The sequence below is a fragment of the Danio rerio genome, chromosome 16 (genome assembly GCF_049306965.1).
Source record: "Danio rerio strain Tuebingen ecotype United States chromosome 16, GRCz12tu, whole genome shotgun sequence".
Classification (NCBI taxonomy): domain Eukaryota; kingdom Metazoa; phylum Chordata; class Actinopteri; order Cypriniformes; family Danionidae; genus Danio; species Danio rerio.
The window spans coordinates 24,611,589-24,637,725 of NC_133191.1; the positions used below are offsets into that span (position 1 = coordinate 24,611,589).

The following is a 26,137-nucleotide window of genomic DNA, read 5'->3' on the forward strand; positions in this document are numbered from 1 at the left end:
AAAAATGAGTTATTAAAATGATTATGTTTAGAAATGTGTTGAAATATAATACTGTTTTTCTAAAAAAAAAAAAAAAAAAAAAAAAACCTTTTTCTACACTGAATTATATTTTTTCTTCTGTAAATCATGGAGCAAAAATTGAGAAAATGGAGAACTACACTGAAAAAAATATTTGCAAACAATTAAAATGTGTTGACTTTAATCAAACAAATAAATTGTTTACAACCACTCCACTTAAAATGTAGTAAATCCAAGGAATCATATTTGAATCTTTTTTTTTTTTGTATATAAGTAGAGCAGCAAATAATCACTCGTATGGAAATTTTCTTTTCCTAAACTGGCAGCTCAGGTGTAGGTTTGCTTCACCAGTGTAAACATATTTATTATAATCATTATTTCTAGCTAAATAAAATGCACTTGATGCTTGAAGTTTCCTTTATAATTTATAATAAATTATATTTTAAAATGTATTGAAATAGAAAAATTATTACTGTAGTTTTTTAACAAACGTTGGAAAGCATCAAGCCTTTAAAGGATTTTTTTTGTACCGATATTGGGCATTGTTAAGCCTTAACACATCACTTAACTGTTGATTTAAGGGTCATTTTTGTTTTCTTCTTATTAGTGCTCTGTAATATTTGTGTGTTAAAGTGCAAGATTGAGAAGAATGTAGTGTTTTAAATGGAGACAGAAACAGGTGTAACTTTGGGGTCATTAATGTAACCACTCCTCAGCCCTTTAACCTCATATAAGGTGGGTGTGGGTGTGTGCTTGCATGTGTTTTTCAGGTTTTCTTTATGTTGAGGCATAGTAATACTCTTTTTTTTGTATGGAATATACAATTTGTACAGTATAAAAATCATAACGTCTTCCTAAAATCCCCATCAAACAATGAGATTTGACATTTTAATTGCTGTTTTCATATTGTTTAAATTACACCATTATTTTTTAAAACAGACATATTATTATTTATTACCTCATGTATGCTTGTAATTTTAATGTCCCTCCCCCATTATCATTATAATGTCCCGTCATTCTTGCAATGTGACTACATTTGTTGCATCGAACATATTCACAGGAGAAGATGACAACCTGTCAATAACATGAATTAAGTGGCAATTGATCCAGTGTTTTAAATTATGTTCTGCATGTCTTTGCTCTTCATTGCTGTCACGATGACTGATTTTTAACTATGCAATCATTATAGCCAAAATTAATTACATTGCATATGTTTTATGTAAGGGATAAAGTACATCCCGGAGGTTGTTATCACAGATTAATGGCGGGCCAATTGGTAGCTTGACATGAAGCAGCTTTTTATAGTACATTTTTCAACAGCAAAAAAGCATTTTAAACCTGAATATATATTATTTTATTACAAACATAATAAAAATCTTTATTCTAAGGGCCCACGCATTGGGGCCCCCTTGAAATATTGTCAGGAGCCCACGACCCCCCCATGGAAGCCAGCAGCGCCCCTGATGTCAGGTATACTCCTAATCTTAATGTCCCCTCCTCCATTATTTTTGTAATATAAAGAGTTTAGATGCAAATACCTGTAAATGCCGTTTAATCTTTTCTTCTAAAATTAGACACCTGTGTGTAGCCTTAATAATTTTACTAATATAGTGACAAATAAGTTCTTTGCATTAACTTTAAAGTGAAATAAGTTAATATATATATTGGAGGCAGAAAAATCTCAATTTTTGGAAAAAATTTTAGATGCCATTTAGAACTCTAAATATTCATAACAATCCAAATCTTGGGTAACCTTTAAGAATATATATATATATATATATATATATATATATATATATATATATATATATATATATATATATATATATATATATATATATATATATATATATAGTTGAAATCAGAATTATTAGCCTCCATGTTTATTTTTTCCCTAATTTCCCTAAAAAAGATTGTTTTCAACACATTTCTAAACATAATAGTTTTAATAACTCATTTCTAATAACTGATTTATTTTATCTTTGCCATGATGACTAGACACAATAGTCAATAGTTCACTAGATATTTTTCAAGACACTTCTATACAGCTTAAAACGACATTTAAAGACTTAACTAGGTTAATTAGGCAGGTTAGGGTAATTAGGCAAGTTATTGAATAACGATGGTTTGTTCTGTAGACTATCGAAAAAAATTTGCTTAAAGGGGCTACTAATTTTCTTTTTAAAATGGTGTCTAAAATATTTAAACACACACACACACTACTCACAATAAGTTAAAGGTATTGTGAGAGACTCGGTGGATGTCATGCATACAGTGTTTGTTTCACTTCAGACATTTTTTGGGATGGAGAACTACTGGCAAAGTTCATGACAGACCCAGGAGTGGAGCCCCACGAGTGACTGACCCCATTGATGACCAGTACCTAAAGACCTATGCACTCAGACATCGTTATGCAACTGCCACACAGTTGCAGGCACATTTACAAGATGTAAAGGGTACTATAGGGTTTCCAGACAAACTATTCGCAACTCACTCCACCGCTTGAATGCCAGATGACTTCAGGTGCAGGTGATTCCACTGACACCAAGACACCGAAAACATTTGAAAACCAAGTGACCTGGGCGATGGAGCAGTGGTCTACCGTCCTGTTCACTGGTGTTGGGTCACCTTGCACGGAAATGATGGCCATCAGCATTGCTGGAAAAGACGAGGTGAGTGATACGCTGAAGTCAACATGGTCCCCGAGGGTTTGCTTTGGTCGAGGAGATGCAATAGTCTGGGCAGGCATCACCAGTCAACACAAAACAGATTTGGTTATTGTTAGGGCCAGACAGAATCTGCAGACATTTTTTTGCAATTTATATGGAGAATTTAGTTTTAAATCTGCAGATTTATGCTCAATAATTTTGGGAGTATCATAACTAAAACCTTAACATATAAAATAAACAATAATACCCTTTTAACTTTATTTAATGTTTACAATGCAAATCCAATTAGATCCACTTTATTCTGTAAACAAAACAAGTCTCTCATAATATATCTACTAAAAGACAGAAAACATTACTTTATAAACTGTATTGTAAATAAATCATATTAATATGTACATCAGTCGATAATTATCTTGAAAATAATTTAAAAACTGAATAATATAAATTTACACAAGTGAATAAATAGACTCACTGATGAGCTCAAAATCTGCTGAATTCTGCACGCGCAGAGTCCATGTGGGCCTGGTTATTGTAGATGGCTCAGTCACTGCACGTTCTTACCTCAGAGACATCATAGAACCAATCATCATCCCACAATTCTGCCAGCACACCCCCAACTTTCTGTTCATGGATGATAATGCCCCACCACATCATGGCAGAATTGTCACAGCTCAACTTAAGGAAGTTGCAGTGCCTCATAATGGTAAGGCCATCAATGTCCCCTAACCTGAACCCCATAGCACGTCTGGGACCAGTTGAATCAGTGACTGGATGATCGTACCCCACCCCCACATGACCTGGCAGAACTGCGTGTAGCACTTGTGGAAGAGTGGAACACATTACCTCAGAACAGTACAATAAAGACTAGTGAGTAGCATGAGATGTTGCTGTCAAGCTGTCATTGTGGCAAATGGTGGGAACACCCACCACTGACATTGTGAATTTTTGTTATTTGGGGCAATCCTTGTTATCCTTGTCTGAATGTTGGGGTTATAAATATCAAACTATAGAAAGTGTTGTTTCATCATTTCATACATTCTTCATCATTCTTTCATCATATATATATACATACATACATATATATATATATATATATATATATATATATATATATATATATATATATATATATATATATATATATATATATATATATATACATACATACATATATATATATATATATATATATATATATATATATATATATATATATATATATATATATATATATATATATATACACATGCATATATATATATATATATATATATATATATATATATATATATACACATGCTCAAAACTTAAAACTCAAAAAAAGAAAAAAAAAAAGAAAAGGAAAGACAACTGCTCTTTTACATGATGATGGACATAGATATACCTCACAAGAGAAGCTGGTTACTATTCAGTTTTATGCTGACTTAAACTAAAAATAAATTTAGTTAAGATAGAAACAGAAAGCAACTTTCAAGCATGAACTCACCAAAATTATGTATTTCTCTGTAGCAAGATGAAGATTTTTACAATGGTTTGCCCAGAGACATTAATACCCCGTACAAATAAAATGTGCCCACTTGGTGACAAGCTCATCATGCTGAAACTAGGAAACAATTTAGTGTAATTACAGTGGAAAGTGTCTCTGGAGAACAGACAATAAACACAAGACAGGGACTGGACAGTCAGGAGTGATGGATGACCATTTGGAGACAGAGAGACTAGACAACACAATCTACACTCACGCTGCTCCAAACTGTGTGTGTGTGTGTGTGTGTGTGTGTGTGTGTGTGTGTGTGTGTGTGTGTGTGTGTGTGTGTGTGTGTGTGTGTGTGTGTGTGTGTGTGTGTGTGTGTGTGTGTGTGTGTTTGATGTCCAGTGATTCAAGCTTTGTTGAGTAAGATGGGAGCTCTTGTGTGAAGGCATCCGGGTAAATGTGTTTATTATGAATCGACTCTGATTGATCTCGGACACTTTGCTGTGTTCTCATCAGCAGTAGTTGTAGTATGTGTGCTTGTGTGTGCGTGTGTGTGTGTGTTTAATCAGCGCAACAATGGGAGTCTGCTGCAAAACAGGATACCACTGTTTCCTGCAACAGAGACTGTCTCTGGTATACAAACACAAACAGACACACACATACATACACAACAACAATAAGCACCTTGATGCTGTTACTAACTAGCATGTGTACATTCTCAGTGACATTATTTATCATGGGTGGCTCAGTGGTTAGCACTGTCATCTCACAGCAAAAAGGTTGCTGGTTTGAGCCTCGGCTGGGTCAGTTGGCATTTCTGTGTGGAGTTTGTATGTTTTCCCATGGGTTCATGTGGGTTTTCTTCATATGCTCTTCCCCACATATATAATATATATAATATAATATAATATAATATAATATAATATAATATTCATTCATTCATTCATTTTCTTGTTGGCTCAGTCACTTTATCAATCCGGGGTCGCCACAGTAGAATGAATTGCCAACTTAGCCATTTTACACAGCGGATGCCCTTCCAGCTGCAACCCATCACTGGGACTCATAACACTCATACACTCTCATTCTCAAACATACACTATGGACAATTTTAGCTTACCCAATTTACCTGTACCACTTGTCTTTGGACTTGTGGAGGAAACCGAAGCACTCGGAGGAAACCCACACAAACTCGGGGAAAACATGCAAACTCCACGCAGAAACACCAACTGACCCAGCCGAGGCTCAAACCAGCGATCTCCTTGCTGTGAGATGACTTGCTGTAAGATTGTTACTTTTACTTTTAGTCTATACTTGAGTAAAAATTTCTGCAAGTACTTGTACTTTTACTTAAGTATAGATTTTGGATACTCTAACCACCTCTAAGGAAAAGTGAACATCCAGTTCCAGTCTTGTGTGTTTGCAGAAGCCACTGATTTAGTTTGATATTCTGTAAAAACACTCAATTTCATGGTCTGTCTTTTGAAAACTCTTCTTGTCGTCGTTGTACTTCAGACCGAATAGTGAGATAAATGTGCCGAAGAAGCACTTTAAACTTCTGTTTGCTGAACTCTGAAAAACAGTAGTGTGTGTTTGCTGCATCAGCACACTGGAGTGTGTGTGCGCGCACGCTGTCAGCTCATATGTTTCAGCTTTCAGCAAGTAAAACACACCTGTGAGAGCTCCAGCTGTTGTTTTGAAGAGCCCGAACAAGAGAAGCAGAGACAGGGTAAGAGGAATGTGCTGCTCTCCCCTTTTTTCCTTCAGCCCTTCTCTTTTCTTCTGTATCACGTTTGTTCTGTTTACTTTCATCTCATCCAGGTCTCTCCCCCCTCCCCAAACCTCTTTAATTATCTCTGTCTCCTGGTGCTTGTTTGCATTCGCCTGCTTCTGTCTTAACGCCAGCTCTGTAGATGTTAACAAAGACGCCAAAAGCACCGCAAGTTGTAGCGACATGTTTTTAATAGACAGACTCCATTCTTTAAATGTGGAGAAGGTGGTAATAAACGTGAGACAGAAAGCAGGAGACGCAGGCAGTGACAGGCAACACCCCCCCCCCGGCACCTGCTGACCTCCGTCACCCATTACAGTGGGTTCAGCTTCTGCTAGTTAAACAGGTTAGGCCAGAGGTCACATACTATAATGGTGACCTTTTTTTTCTCCTGTCCAACTGTCTTTACCCTCTTCTGTCCTTCTCCGTTTCATCTGCAGTTGCTTTAGGCAGGCAATTACCAGTAACATTATGCAGACTCGTGACATTCAATATACAGTTGAAGTCAAAATTATTCGCCCTCCTGTCATTTTTCTTTTCCAAATATTTCCCAAATTATTTTTAACAGCAATGAATTTTCACAGTATTTCCAATAATATTTTTCTTCTGAAGAAAGCCTTATTTGTTTTACTTTGGCTACAATAAAAGCAGTTTTTGATGATGCGGTGGCACATTCTAGGTGCTCTGGTTTCCCCCTCACAGTCCAAAGACATGCAGTACAGGTGAATTGGGTAGTCTAAACTGTCCATAGTGTATGTGGCATCCGCTGCGTAAAACATGTGCTGGATAAATTGGCGGTTCATTCCACTGTGGGGACCCCGGATTAATAAAGAGACTAAGCCAAAAAGAATATGAATGAATGAATGAATGTAACCTAAGTAGTAAAAAACAATTCCAAGCACTTGCATGAGCTTTGTATGCACTAGCTGTACTCCATGAACCCTAATCCTTTCGAAGAGTTTTCCCTCCAGAGCGAGAGCTTTGAAGGGATTATGGAGCTAAAAAAATCTATTCCTTGAAATGTACTTCTGTGTCATTTTACTAAAAAAAAATAAATAAAAAAAAACAACGAATCATGGTAGAAAACAAGTTGCACCTTTCAAAATATTTCATTCTGAAAAGACCATTTAAAGTGGCCAGCTTTAAATGTTTTGGTTTGGAATGACCGCATGGGCTTTCGCACCACTACAGGAACTAGCCACCAGGTGTAATTTCCCAAGAACTATTTTCCACCCCAGGGAATTTTACTGCTTTCCATCGCCCTGCAACAAAAAATTCTAAGGTGATGTAAAGCAGCAGACAGCGACAACATTAGATGCTGCATTCAACAAAATCAACAACCTGAAGGATAGTGAACAACGTGATCAAACCTGTGTTTTCACAGTGTGCTGTGTGTATTGTGAGAATAGATACAGATCATAAAAATAGATTTTACAATGAAAACGGCAAAAAGGAAGACTAAGTCTGTAGTGCAGCTTGTAGTGCTACATGTCATAGAGGCAGAGGAAAAACACAGTGCAGCTAACAAATGCAACAGGTAAATGCTGCTAATCTTAGCCTTCTTCATGCTTTAAAAAATGCTGGGTTGTTATAATTTTAATCAATTAGTCAGTTTGGTTAATTAATTAATACTTTTTTTAATCATTTTTTTAAAAATAAATTTATTTTTAGCCTAACAGTTCGAATTGTCTATATTTGATCTAATGCTGGGTTACAACAATATAACATTTATTGTTTTTTTTGTGTAGCGCCTTGAATCAATTAATATACTGTCTATTTCATATGGTAATACATTCATTGAGTCATTGTATACGTACATCATTGTAGTTCCTGTTGTGCTAAATTAGACCCTTCATTGAAGTAGAAGGTAATTTAAGTTCCTATAACTATAAATGTTCCTAGTTCCAGTGGAGCGAACCTTTCAAAAATCTACCATCTTCCATCAACCCCGATGACCAAATTTACAATATACACTGTACATATAAAATGTAAAGGTTTTCTGTTTGTTAATTTGTTTTGTTATTTGCAGTGATGTCATACAAGAACCTTTTTTTTTTTTTTTTTTTAACTCTTCTTTTTTTTATTGAGCAGGTCTTTAAGAAACATTTCTTGGTGCGAAGAACATTTTTAAAATCTAAAGAATCTTTTAATTGAAGCTTCTCTCGATGTTAAAGTTTTTTTTTTCTGTACTACACTCCACCACTTGACTTTCCCTTTAAAAACCACTCAGCTCCTGATCATTGAGCATGACTTTTGAGGTGTTTCTCCCAATGCTACAGCTGTTTTTTGATTTGTAATACCTAATACCGGTTAGCATTCCCTTTCATTTCAGTAACATCTGTTCATTCTGCCCTTCCCTAGCTGCGTATATGTATTTTCTATATATTTGCATATACTAATACTATATATTAATTATAATTAAGTTTTTATCAGAGTATACGCTATAATCATGGTATTGACCTGCTGGTAAAAAGGTTACTTTAACTGATATAATAACCCAAAAATGCTCAATGTATTGCTTTATTGATAGATAAAGCATAACAAAACAGTTGACTGTAATGACAGCAACACTGGGACACCATAGAAACACAGCACAAAATAGTTTCAAAATATAGTTCCATGTGCAATAAGCTACCTTTACAAATATCTGGGTCACATATCAACAGAACAAAAAAAGATGTGATAACATACAGTAATTTCTGCACATTTGTGATCCCATATATATTGCATCCACAGCCGTTTTTCAGTTCAAATGGTTATGGTCCTGTCAGAAATCTATTTTGGTAATGTTTACATCTATCTTGTGGATATTTCTCAGCTATTTAGTCATTGGTGACTGTGTTATGTCATGAAAATATCTGCTTTTATATTTGCTGTTAGTCTGTTTTGCTTAGATTATTATTTGATGTTAGGTAAAATCATTTGTTTACTTCTGTTTATACTTTAACTTTGCATTTCACTTTATACACTACCTGACAAAAGTCTTGTCGCCTATTCAAGTTTTCGGAACGACAAATAATAATTTGACTTCTACTTGATCATTTGGTATCAGAAGTGGTTTATATGAAAGGCAAAGGCCTCTAGATTACACTTATTTTACCAAAATAAAATATGATCATGGCTTGAGTTTTAATTTTTTAATTAGGACAGTAAAGTTTGACTTTGCTTAGACAAAAGTCTGGCACTTAACAGAAATAATGTACAATATAAAGTCATGGTGCAGTGGAAAAACAAATAATATTGCGTATGACTCCTATGAGCTTGGAGGACTGCATCCATACATCTCTGCAATGACTCAAATAACTTATTAATAAAGTCATCTGGAATGGCAAAAAAGCGTTCCTTAGGACCTCATCAAGATTCTTTGGATTCATCTTCAATGCTTTCTCTTCCATTTTACCCCAGACATTCTCAATAATTTTCATGTCTGGTGACTGGGCAGGCCAATCCTGGAGCACCTTGACCTTCTTTGCTTTGAGGAACTTTGATGTAGAGGTTGAAGTATGAGAAGGAGCGCTATTCTGCTGAAGAATTTGCCCTCTCCTGTGGTTTGTAATGTAATGGGCAGCACAAATGTCTTGATACCTCAAGCTGTTGATGTTGCCATCCACTCTGCAGATCTCTCACACACGCCCCCATACTGAATCTAACCCCAAACCATGATTTTTCCTTTACCAAACTTGACTGATTTCTGTGAAAATCTTGGGTCCATGCGGGTTCCAATAGGTCTTCTGCAGTATTTGTGATGATTGGGATGCAGTTCAACTGATGATTCATTAGGGAAAAAAATCTACTTTCTGCCACTTTTCCAAATGATCAACTACACTCTCAGAAATAAAGGTAGATGAGCTGTCACTGGGGTGGTACCTTTTCAAAAGGTACACAATTGTACTTGAAGGTTCCATATTGGTACCTTAAAAGTATATATCATTCATTCATTTTCTTGTCGGTTTAGTCTCTTTATTAATCCGGGGTCATCACAGCGGAATGAACCGCCAACTTATCCAGCACATTTTTACGCAGCGGATGCCCTTCCAGCCACAACCCATTTCTGGGGGAGATCCACACATACATTCACAGACACACACTCATACGCTACGGACAATTTAGCCTACCCAATTCAACTGTACCACATATCTTTGGACTACGGGGGAAACCGGAGCACCCGGAGGAAACCCACGCGAATGCAGGGAGAACATGCAAACTCCACACAGAAACGCCAACTGAGCATTAAAAAATTTAAGAGGAACACTTTTGTAATTTTTAGGTACTAATATGCACACTTGAGGTATTTATATGGACCTTGTACAAATTTGTAACTTTTGCAAAGGTATCACCCCAGTGACAGCTCGTGGACCTTTATTTCTGAGAGTGTAGAAATCAAGTTATTATTTAATCTTTTGCAACCGGCATTGACGACAAGATTTTTGTCAGGTAGTGTACTTTAATGGCACCTGACAAATAGAATAGAAATAAAGCATACAAACATTATAGGTTATAGGACAATTATAGGCTCATGGATTGTTATTGGTGATAGGTAACACTCTACAGTGAAGTCTTATTATTAAATATTAGTAAAAGCCATATTATATAATTTATATTTTAATTAAAGCTAATAAAAAAAATACAAATACAAATATTAACCTAATTTAATAAGTGATTAATGTTGCTGTTAATGAACATTAACATTACCTAAGATTACTAAATGTTTTGTAATTTGATTGACTTTAGTTGAATTAACTCATGTTAACCTGTGTATTCTTAATGTACAGTTGGGGAATAAACGGCCTTTAAATAGTGTTTGAAAATCACTTCTTGATCTGCTTGATCTTCACTTCAAATGCTTGAAAGTCTTCAAGCATTTGGATCTGTGATAAAAACCACTGAAAAAAATGTATTAAATAAATAATTTATGTTTATTTCTATAGTGCTTTTACAATGTATATTATACCAAAGCAGCTAAACATAGAAGTTTTAGTAAACTGAAACTGTCAGAGTTGAAGTTCAGTTTAGTTCAGTTCAGTGTGGTTTAAATGTCACAGCTGAAAGTTTAAACACTGAAGAGCAAATCCATCGATACACAGCTCCAAAAGTCCATAATATCATTACTGTGCATGTTCATTATCACGATAAACTGAATTATTGAATATTGACATATATGTGTACTCTCAAGTAAACATATGCAATGGGTTTGTAAAATCTGTAAAAGTTTTGACATGATATTTGGTAGCACTGACAGTGTTCTGACCAGCAGGTGTCGCCATCGTATTCTGTTTAATGCGCTTTGTAGGGTGAGATATTTGTGACAGCAGAGCTGAAGAAGAGAGAATGTCTAAAGACAGGAAGATAAATAAATGCTAAGATCAAAATAGCCTACGTAAGCTGAAAAGCCTCGATGAAGGAGGAAGAAAGTTCTATGATGTCGTTTGTATCTGACCAGTGAGTGATTAAATTCTACTTTAAGCCCATATCAATCAACAGATGGAATTTCACACACAGGTCAGAAATGTATATTCAAGTTTAAGATGTACCTGTGCTTTAAACCTAGTCTGGTATGATGTGAGAGGTATTAAATGAGAAGATACTGTAATATTTTAACAGAGTTGTACAGATACAGTAGCCGAAACATGTCTCTAAACCTGCACTCCTAAAAGTAAAGGTTTTTATTTGCATCAATGCTTTCACGAAGAACCTTTGATGTCCATTTCATTACAAAATCACTCTTTATTGTTATTACTTTGGTTTCCGCTTTGAATTTTGTTTTCCAAATCAAAATAGTGCACATGAAAAAGACAATATGAATTTATAGTAAATAGGCCTACAAAAGTGTTGTTGAACCATACTACAATATTTTGTATTATACTGTAGCTATGTATTGTGGTATCATCAACACTTTTTATTGACTGTGATGAACTGATAAACTATACTGGACAAACTGGGGTGAATTGTTGTATAAAATGCCCTACACAACAGGTCCTTATAAAGGGTCACAAAACACCAAAACGCATTTTTTTGAGATGTTGACAGTCATATATGCGTCCCACATTGCTAAAAACACTAATAGGAAACATTTATTTAACACACAAAAAAATGTTGTTTTTGCGTTGTTTTGAGCAAATTCGTTCTTCCGGTTTGAAAAAATTTTTTGAAGCTCTGTCACAGCCATAAGATCCTTGTGTAAATTCACAAAAATTCACAAAAAATCAATTGATGAGAAAGACTTGGTTCGAACCAATCAGTGCGCTCTATTGTGAACGAGATGCAACTCTATTAACATGCATGATATAGCTTTGAAGACTCCTTAGCTGTTACAGTGTTCAGAGAGACGTCACGTTGTGTTGCCAACCATAATTCAAACAAGTAGGAGAAGAATTGTTTGGTCATCAGTGTTGCGCTTTTAAATGTTACACAACAAAGGTTTTGTTTCCATTTCCCCATAATGAGAGAACAGCTCGTGACAAAATTATGTTGGTAAGAAACATTTTTTACCTGAGAGCTTTTCGAATTTATAATGAAACATGGATTTGCCACGGATTTGATGAATGTTAGTTGTTTATGTTTATTCAGATGCCAAAGTTGTCGTCAGTACCCTTTTTTAGCTTTTAAAGACATACTTAGTCAAAATTATTTAGTTTACAGTGATATCACTACAATATTATGTTGTTGAAAATGGCAGGGTAACTTTATATTGCTATAGTTCATATTGTGCTACCATAGCAACTATAAAATTACCACAACAGATTAATTCAAACATTTACTTTAGTATGGTCAAAGAGCTTAGAATTATCAAGAGGTGACACTTAATAACGCTGCATTGGAACAGCAGCACCCAGCAACAGCACAGCGATTCCGCCATCTTGGAGTGAAAGCGATCGGCTGTTTATTGGATCTTATTGCTGTCACGATGGCAAGCAGCTATTTTGTTTTTTATTTATTTACTTGCATTGAATCTGAAATACAGCCTGAGGGATGACAATACAACACTTACAATCACAAGACTGGTGGTCATCAGCACTTTTAATAGTTTTTCTTACAGATTTGTTTAATATAACCTACCATACTTTTATTCTTGAAACCGTCACTTTTAGGTGAAATTACTTTAACTTACTTTAATTTAATAATTTATGCACTGGCATAATACAAATAAATATTTACATATTAAATTAAATTAACATGACTTTCATAGTGGGACATTGATAACATACACTGACATGACTGACCATACATTTTTTGCTGTAGTATTGGCTGTATGTTAAATGGAAAAGATAGATGTTACAAAATATGGCCAGCTTGTTCATTTCATGACTAAAAGTCTTACTGCTGTCATTAAAAATCTTGGAGGCCATACAAACTACTAGAGATAGTTTTTTTCTTGTAGGGTATACTCATTATGACATCTCACTAATTTAAATAAAACAAAAAAATAGTAATCTAAGTTAATTTGTTAACCTTACTTTCATGTTATAAGTTAAAAAGATATTTTAGATATCAGATATATCAAACTTAGTCTTGTCAACATTTTGAAATTATCTTTGTTTTCATATATATATATATATATATATATATATATATATATATATATATATATATATATATATATATATGTATGTATATATATATATATATATATATATATATATATATATATATATATATATATATATATATATATATATATATATGTATATATATATATATATATATATGTATATATATATATATATATATATATATATATATATATATATATATATATATATAGTTTAAAATGTTATATTTCAAAGGGTGTGCACTAATTTATGCTGAGGGCATTATAGCATAGTATTTAACTCATATTTACCTAAATATTTTAATTCATTTAGTCTCATTAGTCTGAAGTTAGTTATCTGTGCTGTTGTCCAATAGGTTGTTTTCATAATCACATGACGTCATTGATGATGCATGATATTCAGGTGGAAGGCAGGAAGTGATTCCTCTACATAGGAATCACTATCAGAACATCAAAATGTTTGTTTTATGTTGTTTAGAATTGTTTAAATGTGCCAAAATAACAAATGCTGAACAGCTTTTATAGAACTCCAAAAGCTTTTGTCCATAAACCTGGGAAGTTCAAGAATCTGGCTAAAGAAAATGGAAGAAAAGGCAGCATGTGATCAACATTTTTTCAATACATCCATGTGTACAAACTTTTTTAAATGCGACAATAATTTGACAGCACTAATAACGATTATATACAAGTTTAGCCATGTGTTTAAATATGTTGATGTGTTATATAAAAATCAGATACAAACACCAACACACTTATATAAAATCCAGGAGTTAATAACGTACCCTGCCATGTAACCGCTGTTATGAAATATCTATTTTGTTTTGCAATAATCCATGTCTTGACTGCCATTTTAGTGGAATAAACAACTGTATCGTGAACATCGAGATGTGCAGCAGTGGTGAATGTTTGTTGATGGCAAGTTCATCGACTGAACAAAAATTAAGTTTAACCCTTGTGACAAAACTAGACGGTTATCATTGTGTGTTTTTCCCCATTACAAAAATAAATAAATAATACTGTAGACTATGCGTCCACGCTTTTGTATGCTTTCATCTGTTATTTTGTGATGTCTGTAAAATATCTGTGTGGGGGAACAAATATAGTAATTTATAATAAACTTGTTTTTGAACCACATAGTAAAGTGTATAATGCACTGTAAAAAGTGTTACTTAAATAAAACTTAAAAAAATTAAGGCAACATTTTCCAATTACTTTTTGTAAGTTTAGTGAACTTGTTATTTTGATTTGGTAAAAATCAATATTATTATTTTACCGTTTGCAAAAAAATTAAGTAGAGTCTACAATATAAAGCAAAATTTTTTAGTTTAACCAAAGTGTTAAAGATCAGTATATTGATCAAATAATACTTAATTAAAATAAGTAACATTTAAAATAAAAAAATGAATTTATTTGATTTTAATTAAATCATTTTCTCTATTACTCTTAGTTTATACAAATTATTTTTTAATTCAACTTTAATAAGGAAAGAGAGGTATTTGTCAAATGTTTATTACTCTAACATTTGCCATACATAAACAACTGGGTGCACTTATTATAAATTTATAATCAAAAGTTTCTATAATCAATTTTATTGTTAATGTTGTAAACATTAACATTACAAATTACAGAAACTTCTAACCTCATCTTTAAGCGCAGCATAGAAGACCTTTAAATGCAATCTGTACACTAACAATAAAATACAGTGAATCTTGACCTGAGCAATTTACATAAACAGACTAGCTTAAGTGCACAGTACAGTACATTTTCATATGTACTACAACATTGAAATAAAAAAAATAAAGTGCATCTGATCTCAGCATTTGACATAACAAAACAAACTTTGCCCCATATATACAAAAGCAAATCAAATGCCCATATTTGCTGCAGACTTATCCAGAAACTGAAGAAGTCGGTGCGTGACTACCACATTGTTCCAAGTCAAACTGTCCATTGAACAAAAGTGATGAAGCAAAGAAACAGAACCTCTGAGCGGCAACTAATTAACTAACTCAGAAGTTTTTGTGTCATGAATCAGGAGGAAGACTTTGGACGCAGTGTGTCAAGTCCCACAAAATGTCTTTGAAACACCTGAAATGTTTTGCGTAGTTGTGGTGGATACTGCAAGTTCATAGCCCTGGCGTGGTTTCCAAGACGAGTAAGCACAGGGATGCCCTCAATGATGATGTCCACCATATCTGGAACACGGCAGACATATATCTGCATATTGCGCATTTTCAAGTCTTCATAGACACTGCTCTCTGTTTTTCCCTGTATGAGAATAAACAGAACAATAAGTGGCAAAACTGAAAAAGCCATTCTGACAGTTATATTGTCAGATGATTATGATTTTTGCCTAATGTAAAACAAGGATTTTACTTTTGTGAAACTGCAGTTAAAAATGACATTATTTTTTAAATCAAGTCTACAAGCAACTAAAAGTCCAAAAGGTTAACTTGGGACCCTGGTTCCTGCATATTCATTTAGGTGTTTGTAGGCGTGTTTCGAATGTTTGACAGAGCTCCATCTTTGTACTATAATTCAGTCAGACATATGATTGATATCTGAGGAATGTGTGCCTTTCCCAAAAAAGTCAAACTATGCTTTTTAAACAATACTTACATAGTAGTCAGAGATCAGCTTTTGCCCACTCTCTCCCATGTATTTAATGAGGCATCTCAGAGCCTCGTCTCTCTTCCTCACCACAGAGGTACTTGAATCCTATAGTTGGTAAGTGAATCATGAAAAAACTGAATATTGCAGGCAATATAACTACAAACGTAAAATGTCATTATCAGTGTGGTTCTGTACAACCTATTCAACAGAGTTCAACTCTATCTATCTATCTATCTATCTATCTATCTATCTATCTATCTATCTATCTATCTATCTATCTATCTATCTATCTATCTATCTATCTATCTATCTATCTATCTATATATATATATATATATATATATATATATATATATATATATATATATATATATATATATATATACATACATATATATATACATATATACATATACACATATACACACATACATACACACACAGACACGCACATATACATATATACACAAATAACACATATATACACATATATATATATATATATATATATATATACACACACACATATATATATATATATATATATATATATATATATATATATATATATATATATATATATATATATATATATATATTTATATATATATATATATATACATACACACACACACATACACATACGCACATACATATACACAGACACAGAGACACACACGCTTTTTTTATATTTACCCTTAAAATTAATGACTTTGTTACCTATTAGGCAAGATGAGTAAATAAAGTACTTATTGCATAAACATGCATCAGCCACATTGTTACCATGTTTGCCTTACATGTATCAGTTCCAATAACTCCAATTGATGTTTTCACCAGTCGCTGCACCCTTCGCACTAAACAGGTCAAGAAGTTTTGGAGTGTATTTGTCCAGCTGGGACATAAAAACCGATTCTTGTGGAACACCAGTACACCTTTGGAATTCTTCATTTATCTGTAATACATCAATTGTTTGTCTGTTATTTGGAACCAAATGTGTAAAGAATTGGCAACCTTTTATTCCTATGTAATGAAATCCTCCATAAAACATGTGAGGTAAAATTTTCAGTATGTGTTCAGCTAAAAGTGTGTCTAGCATCACATAAACATCTTTGTTCACCATTATTTGCCAAGCAGCATGTCATTGATAAATCATTTACCTGGGCAGGCCATCTTTCTTTAATTTTTGCACATCTGGGCTCTGGACAACCACTTCCATTCTCCAAAAGATAAAGAAAAACACATTCTCCAAAAACACTTCCAAAAGATAAAGTTAAACCTTTAACAATTTTTATGATGCATTGCAGAGATAGGTGGTAAAAATATAATGTCCTCATCTTTTTCAATCAAGCAGGAAATACATTTGTGACTACAAACTTAGCCGTTAACTTATAACTGACACATGTACGAGTAAGATAGCCCATGCTAGTGGTGTTCTGCTAGCTAATTCGGAAAGAGGCATAACATTTAAGACTAATGATTTGAGACAGAATAATTCACATTCACCAAAGCTATACTAGACAAACAAAATGACAATGTTTTTTTTTGTAAAAGTACACAAAACAAAGTAGAAACATAATCTGGCAATATATCTAACATATTTCGATCCTACGTTTGCGATAGTTGTTTTAAGATTAATGTTAAATTCCGTACTTTCGGTAAGGCCGCATGGCGCTTGCAAAACTGACAAACTTAACCGTTACTGTCATGAAAGGCGACTTGTTTACATTTTACAGTGCAATAAATGCGTGCTCAGTCGGCTAAAACCTAACTTTATGCAATGTAAATAGTTACTTACATGTGTTGCACGTTGTATAAAGCCCTCAAAAACTCCACAGAACGTCGAAACTGGTCCGGTACAGGTATGAGCAACGGTATCGTTGCTCTGCATGCGTGCTGCTTCATGTGGGCGGGTCGTGAAGTTTTACGTTGGATATAAACACTTAAATAGAGTTTTGTAGAAGCAATTTATTTTGAAGGTCAGTAAAACACAATTTTTTGATGGGTAATAATAAGTTACAAAAACAATCGCAATTTTTACTTATGTATAACTTAAATTAATTAAAAATGGAAAGGTAATCAATTTATTGGAAGAAATATACTTTTTAAAAATTAATTCCTATGGACAACACCCTTGAAGAACTTTTTACAGTGTGTGTACAACTCTTTTTTAATGAATGCAACAGAATACTAGTAACTAGTAAACTGATCAACTGTAATAAATACTTTAACTTTAGTGTAAACTGTGATGCATTGTGATTATAGAGTAGAAAACTGAAGCATTGTATTGTACCACAGCAACAATAAATATACACCAGTTTAATTCAAGTAATTAGCATCCAAACACGGTATTTACATTTTTTCATGCAACATAACTATACAATATCTACCTCGATGACAGGCAAATATATTTTATTTCAGCAGAAAAATCGGCCCTCTTCATGATATAAGGTCCAGCACATGTCCAGCATATGTGGTTATTTTTTATTTGTATATTCCTTTGAAATATGGTATAAATCCTATGAATACGGACTTTCATTAATGTCTACCATTCAGTATTTTGTTTTACTTCCTGCCCTCCATCTTGATTTCATGAGTCATTAGAACCACATGAAAACAACATATTGGAATATTCATTCCAAAATGGCCACCGCATGACACTTGCGGCATCTAGTGGCTGTTTCCCAAGTAGCAACAGACTGTCGCCTCTTGGTGATTCTCTTTGGTATGGTTCAAAACACTATAGTATTCTGTAAATTACTATTGTATTTTACATGAGGGAGGTTAGTATGAAAGAATGTATAGTACAGTATAGAAATAGTGCAGTAAATGTAGTACTAAAAGTAAGTGCAAGATCTGTGCAAATCTGTAGAGAAGCTGTTTATATTGCAGGTTAAAAATGCAAAGGTGACTCTTCATGCTGAAAATGTTCTTTAGATTATTAAAAGGTTTTTCCAACTGTGAAAAAAATGTTCTTTGAAACATGGCATCACTTCGAAACCTTTGTTGTAAGAAATTAAATAATAATTCCACATCAAGTTATTTTAAATCGTTTATTTGACAGTAATTTCTCATACAGATCATTGCTTTAATTTATTCTGAGTTATAGATCACAGTGTGATATATGTATAGGATATATATAAGAGATTATATGAGGTTAAGCCACTGGGCTTGCATTCAATATAAGTGTGTGTGAGTTTTTTCATGTGCAAGCTACTTTAGCCAGTCGGTATGACTTCTTTATATCTGAGGAGGCCTGTGGACAGATTCATGCACTCTCTGGACGACAAGGGAACACTCCACAAAGTTGAGGCGATTGTCATGATCAGTATCGGCATCTTGCATCCATTGCTGAGTCACCATTGGGGTCAGAGTCTAATGTAGAGAGAGAGAGAGTTAGAACTAATGTAGAACTAATCATTAATATAATGACACAATTTTTTTAAATAATTTTTATTTAATTATATATTTTTTATTTATTTATTTATTTATCTGTCTATCCAATCATCCATCCATTCCTCCATCCATTTATTTATTTATTTATTTATTTATTTACTTATATGTTTGTTTGTTTGTTTGTTTGTTTGTTTATTTCAAGGCCCTAAAGTCTTAAGTCTGTATTTCTCATGCTTAGTTGTAGTAATGTATTGCTTGAGCCAATATAATTAATGGACATGAGTGACAGTACTCGCTCAGTGCACCAGTCTACCAGATGCAGTGCCCCAACATTAATGAAAACAATAGAATGTACAACCCACTAGAATGCTACATGAGTAATTTATACATGTGAACACATATAACAGAAAATTAACATCAATAAACTTCTGAATATACAGCGGTCAGCATATATAAGTCCACCCCTCACAAAAACTCTCTTTTAAATTCATATTTTTAATAGGAAGCTAGACAATATTATATTTGTGCATATACATCAGATTAGTCAGTACTGAAGCCATATCTGGAGCTTATCTAACAAAATAGCTCACGATAATGGTCTAAAAACTAGAACACTCAAATTTATATGTTCTAGAAAAATATTAAATACAAATTTAAAAAAAAGAGGAAAATCAAGAGAAGCAAAAAATATAAAAATTTAGTTGAAATCTTGTAGGTTGTAATTTATTTGTGCAATAGTTTGCTAGAATTTAATTTTATTATCTTTCAATTTCTAAATAAGCTTGGTGACTAAAATATTATTTTAATAAACATATCTCGGCCGGAAATTCATTGTATTTCTAATATCAACACACTTCTAGATTCCCATTGTTGCACATTTCTGTTGTGTAATTGGCTCCTATAATATAGAGTAAATAAGTCCAGAGCTTATCATTGTTATTGACATAAATGTTATTGCGATTTGATATCAGTTCTCATTTTATCGTTTAATTGTTTGCAATCACTTATGTAAAAAAAGAAGCAAATCATGGGATAATTTTTTTAAGTGCAAGAAAAGCTAATTATTTATTACCCATGCAGTTGAAATCAGAATTATTAGCGCCCCTGTTTAATTTTTTCCCAAAGTTTTAAAGAGAGCACATTTTTTCAACACATTTGTAAACAAACTATTATGTTTAAAAATGTGTTGGTATTAACTCATTTCTAATAACTAGTTTATTTTTATCTTAGCCATGATGACAGTAAATAATATTTACTAGATATTCTTCAAGACACTTCTATACAGCTTAAAGTTAAATTTAAAGACTTAATTGTGTTAACTAGGCAGGTTAGGGTAATGGTTAGGGAAATTTGACAAATCATTGTATAATAATGGTTTGTTCTGACTATGAAATAAAATTATAGCTTTAAGGTGCTAATAATTTTGACCTTAAAATCTTTTTTTAAACTGCTTTTATTCTAGCTAAAATAAAACAATTAAGACTTTGTCCAAAAGAAAAAATATTAACAGACATACTATCAAAATTTCCTTGCTTATGATCATTTGAGAAAAAAAAAAAATTATATATATATATATATATATATATATATATATATATATATATATATATATATATATATATATACTCATAAAAGAAACAAAAATTTAAAGGGGGGCTAATAGTTCTTTGCTGATTTTTGAATTTGTTTAATGAACATATCACACCTGGATATCTCCTCCGAACTCAAACCTCATCAAGTCAAAGAACCTTGTTCCGTCCAGAAGTATGTTGCCAGAATCAGTGTAGTGAGTGCAGACCTGCTCTCCATAAGTATTCTGAACAGGCCCATTATCTATTATGTAAAGAAAGGGAATCAAATTAAAGCAAATAGGAAAAAGACACAAAAAAAACAAAAAAAAAAAAACTGTGAACTGTGAGCTGTGATTGATCACTCACCCTGAGCGTTCACCACCGCTGCCAGGAGACACAAACTCAACACTGCCGCCAGCTGGACAAACTGCGCCATTGTTGCAGAGATTTTACAAAAACGAAACTGCTAGACGAATAGCTGGAGAAAAACAACAAACAAAAGGAACTTACTCAAAAAGAAATCTAAAAGCAGTGGTTGTCATTAGACGTTCGTTTTAAATGTCCTCGTTTTAAAGTACAGTGCTCTGTGATATAATTGAGAATCAGGCCCGTAGCTAGCCTGGTGAAAGGGGTGGTTCTTTTTTCTCAAAAAGTGGACCTTTTTACAATTATACGCCTCATTTTCTATATAGTTATGAGATTTAAATACTGTATTTTTTTGCATTAAACTTCATTGTGTTTTTAGTAAATGATAAACTGTAATAAACTGAATTCTTCAACATTTACTTGGTTGGGTGTGTATAGTATAGCATGGTTGAAAACAATATAAAACAAAATAAAAAAAAATGCAAATTATATAAATGTACACGTAAACAAACACACATATATATAAATAAATAGAATAATATATAAAAATATATACAGAATAAAAGTTACTTTTGAAATATTTTCTCAACAATACAGTAGTTTTCTTGCACAGCTTTTCGTTGGACTCATGAAAAATATTTTAGCATTGGCCAGAACTGATTAGCTGAAGTCACAACAGCCAACAGAGGATTCTGCTTGGTCTTAAGGCTTTTTTGATGGGTTATTTTTACCATGATGGCATAGCAGTCAAAATAGGACAAATGAGCTCATGTTTGGGACAAATTCTGAACCATTGTTAGTGAGGGGTGAGTCTTCCAAACCACCCGAATCTCCCTGGCTACAGGCCTGATAAAACTCTTTCACAAATAACAATACTAAGGAAGTAAATGAAAGAAATAAGCCTTGTTCTATGTGGAATATTTGATATTACCTCTGTAATAAAAAAAAAAAAAAAAAAAAACACAACGTCAGATGTCCCCTATTTACATAGAAGAATAGTTTTGGAATATTTATCAAGAAAAGCACTTCATAAAAAATAATCAGTTTACTAGTACAGAGATAAACTTAATAAAAATGTATGGTAACACTTCATTTTGATGTTCCATGTGAGTATCAGTATCTTCTTAATATCTGTTGATACTTCTCCTTCAATAGACATTTAATTGACTGTAAGAAACTTTGCTAGTACATGTCAACTCACACTTGTTTACTTCCTCAATATTTCTTCCCATCAATGCAATACAATCATTTAGCAAAGAATGTGGAGGTGTGATTTCTTTTCAATGTTCACTGATGTGGATTAAGCAGTCGGGCCGGTTCTACAAGCTTTTGTTCAAAGCAAAGGCCAGTTGCAATGACATTACACATCCAGTGCACAATGTTACTGTAAAAAGCAGTCAAGAATTTTTAAAGCTCTTTCTGCTAATGTTTTTTTCTTGCTTGCTTGCATTTTTGTGTGGAAAAGACTATGTTTGTAATGCGTTTGAAAAGAGATGCAATGAAGTGAATGAAGACCGATTCTCTTTCTCAATATTATGCATGTTGCAAACTGACAAATTTAATATGAGGGGCTATATTTTTCATCATATATCAAAACTACATCATATATCAGTATGTTGATATTAAGTTGTTCATATACACTTGAAGGCAGAAGCAGTTTAACCAATTATGGGGCCCTAGCATTGAAATTCAAAACACTCTCTTTCTCTATAGCTGTTTTTCTTTTTCTCTGTAGATCTTCAGTTTGAAATAAACTGCATGTTAAACCATGTATTTTAAGTGGAACCTTTATCTTCTTAATGTAAAATTAAATACATTCAGTTGCACCAATGTGCAGTTAATTAGCCATATTTGTGAATCTTAAAGCCATATCTGTAATTGGTTAAGTCCGCCCCTGCATGAATGCAAAATTATTAGCAGCCATGTGAAACAGTAATTCTTTTTCCAATATTTATTATAAATCTTTAACAGAGCAAAGACAATTTTCACTGTATTTTCTAGTATATATATTTTTTTCTACCAGAGAAAGTGCTATTTCTTTTAGTTTGGCTGGAATATAAACACTACTGGTCAGAGGTTTGGGGTCAGTTTTTTTTTTTTTTTTTTGAGAAAATTATTGTGTTATCAAGACGGCATTTATTAGATGTAAAAAAAAAAAAAGTTAAATTGTTAGATATTTGTTAAAATAACTGCTAAAATAACTGCTTATGGTATGTAGTTTCAAATTTAAATATTACTCCAGTCATTTGCTTTTATTACTATTACATTAATAATAATAAAAAAATATTATTGATAGTAGTAATCATAATTATTATTAATATTACAATTTGTTACTCATATTTACAATTATAAATATCACAGTTTTACAATTTGTACTGTATCTTTGATTAATAAATGCAGCTTTGGTGAGCAACATTTAAAAATCCTTCTAACCCCGAACTTTTGACCAGTAATATATAATATTTATTTATTCATTTTCTTTTCAGCTTAGTTCTTTTATTAATCAGGGGTCGCCACAGCGGAATAAACCAACAAATTATCCAGCATGTTTTACGCAGCAGATACCTTTCCAGCCACAACCCAACACTGGGAAACACCCACACACTCTTAGTTTATTTATTTGACCTGTAGCACGTCTTTGGACTGTGGGGGAAACCGGAGCACCTGGAGGAAACCCAGGCAAACATGGGGAGAACATGCAAACTCCACACAGAAATGCCACCTGACCCAAGCTGGGCTCGAAGGCCATTGTGGTACCCACTGTGCCAATATATACTAAAAAAGTAAAGTTTTTTAAGGTCAATATTATGATTATTGTTAGATTTCTTTTTATTGGCTACAACACAAACAACTTTTATCCAGTAACTTGCCTAACTTAGCGTATAGTCAACCAAATAATGATTAAAATATTATGTGCTGTCATAAGTTAAATAAAAACTTGTTCTATAGTAAAATGCTCTCTCTCTATTAAACAGCAATTGGCAAATATAAAAATAATGATAATTTAAGGCTTAATTTAAGAATAATTTAAGAATTTTGCCTTACATATGCCTTGTGTTGTATAATAATTGTGCCAAATTTATAAGATGAAATAAAGTTACATTAAATCTTAAAATAGTCTGGAATGACATCTTTTAAAGCAGCACTGCAGCCACTGAATTATAGCAAATATAAAAAAGTGCCATATTTGGGCTGAACAATATACCATTTAAGCATCAATATCGCAATGTGTGTATCTGCAATATCACTGGATTAGAATATTTATTAAAGATTAAAAGATTATTAAATATTATTTTTTAAAGATTAAAATATAATAATGGCCATGATCTTTTACATTTGATTGATTGCTCGATTTCTGTACTTGGATACTGTTACACTCCCCAGAAAACCACAAGGCACTGTTTATTTTTACTTTTATTTTTGCTGTCATATTTACATTGTAGTTTATTGTAAGGCAGATGAACTTCGTAGAAAAAGACTTGATCATCTCGAGTCGATCTAAATTGATGAAATCTTTCCAAATAGACCTATTCAAAACATCTGGTGAAATTAAATTCATATTGCAATATACAGTTAGTCAGAATTATTAGCCCCCCCCCCCTTTTATTTATTTTTTAAATATTTCCCAAATGATGTTTAACAGAGCACAGACATTTTCAGAGTATGTCTTATAATATTTTTTCTTTTGGAGAAAGTATTATTTTATTATTATTTTTATTTCGGCTAGAATACAAGCCGTTTTTAATTTTTTTCTGAACTATTTTAAGGTCTATTTTAATTATTTTATCGTTATACAATAACTTGCCTAATTACCCTAACCTGCCTAGTTAACCTAATTAAATTAGTTAAGCCTTTAAAAGCTTTACTTTAAGCTTTAAAGTAACTTTACTTACAACTTTAAGCTGTATAGAAGTGTCTTGAAATATATCTAGTAAAATATTATTTACTTTCATCATGGCAAAGATAAAATAAATCAGTTATTAGAAAATTGTTATAAAAACTATTTTTTTAATCAATGTTTTGAAATGTGTTAAAAAAAATCTGCTCTTCGTTAAATAGAAATTGGGGAAAAAATAAACAGGGGGACGAATAATTCAGGTGGGCTAATAATTTTGACTTCAACTGTATATTGCAGCAAAACAATTTTGAAATTTAAAAATAAAAATATCTCACAGCCCTATGCCATACCGTACACTTTATTAACCCGTAATAAATACAACATCATTCTATATTTGCAAAATTATATATTAGATTAATAAAAAATGATATAAATCAAATATGCAATAACATCATGATTAAAGTGGATTGGAAAAAAGTGGATGTGTGTAGCTGTTCTTACCTGTTTGAAGTCTGAAGAGAAACTGACAGCTGCTCTGATCGAGGAGAGGAGAAAATCTTTGCATGTGTGATTTACAGATCACCGCCTATTTTCAAACAAAAACAATGAGATGGGAGGGATAAACAAGAAACGTTTTGGACGTGCGAGTTACTGATTTGCTGTTTTTTTTCTTCCTTGTTCCTGAAGAACATCATGGAACATTTTGAAAATAACAGAGAAATTAGCTGCTTTTTTTTTCAGTTTTGATGCCAGTGGCACATTTAGCAAAGGTGGCTTTTTGCAACATTAATGCATAAATCAACATTGATGTATAAATCAAAACATTAAAATTGACGTGCAAGTGGGCGAGTCAGGTGTGTAACTTCAGTTCACCTCCA

General features: G+C 32.7%; 1 protein-coding gene across 1 annotated transcript; it reads right to left on the bottom strand.

The window, feature by feature from the left end:
- Positions 1-19,127: 19,127 nt before the first annotated feature.
- On the bottom strand, positions 19,128-25,819 carry si:dkey-247k7.2. The gene is made up of 4 exons (NM_001386358.1): positions 25,761-25,819; positions 21,422-21,533; positions 21,190-21,317; positions 19,128-19,463 (listed from the first exon to the last, which is right to left on the bottom strand). Exons 2-4 carry the CDS (start codon positions 21,489-21,491, stop codon positions 19,329-19,331), a joined length of 333 nt encoding a protein of 110 aa, NP_001373287.1. The 5' UTR covers positions 21,492-21,533; positions 25,761-25,819; the 3' UTR covers positions 19,128-19,328.
- Between the last annotated feature and the right edge of the window lie 318 nt (positions 25,820-26,137).

Excerpts from the sequence above, each read along its gene's own strand:
- si:dkey-247k7.2 (NM_001386358.1), bottom strand. The coding sequence starts at position 21,491 with ATGGCGCAGTTTGTCCAGCTGGCGGCAGTGTTGAGTTTGTGTCTCCTG. Across the intron at positions 21,318-21,421 it reads AGCGGTGGTGAACGCTCAGG|ATAATGGGCCTGTTCAGAAT; the intron begins GTGAGTGATCAA and ends TTTACATAATAG. Across the intron at positions 19,464-21,189 it reads AGTTCGGAGGAGATATCCAG|ACTCTGACCCCAATGGTGAC; the intron begins GTGTGATATGTT and ends TCTCTACATTAG.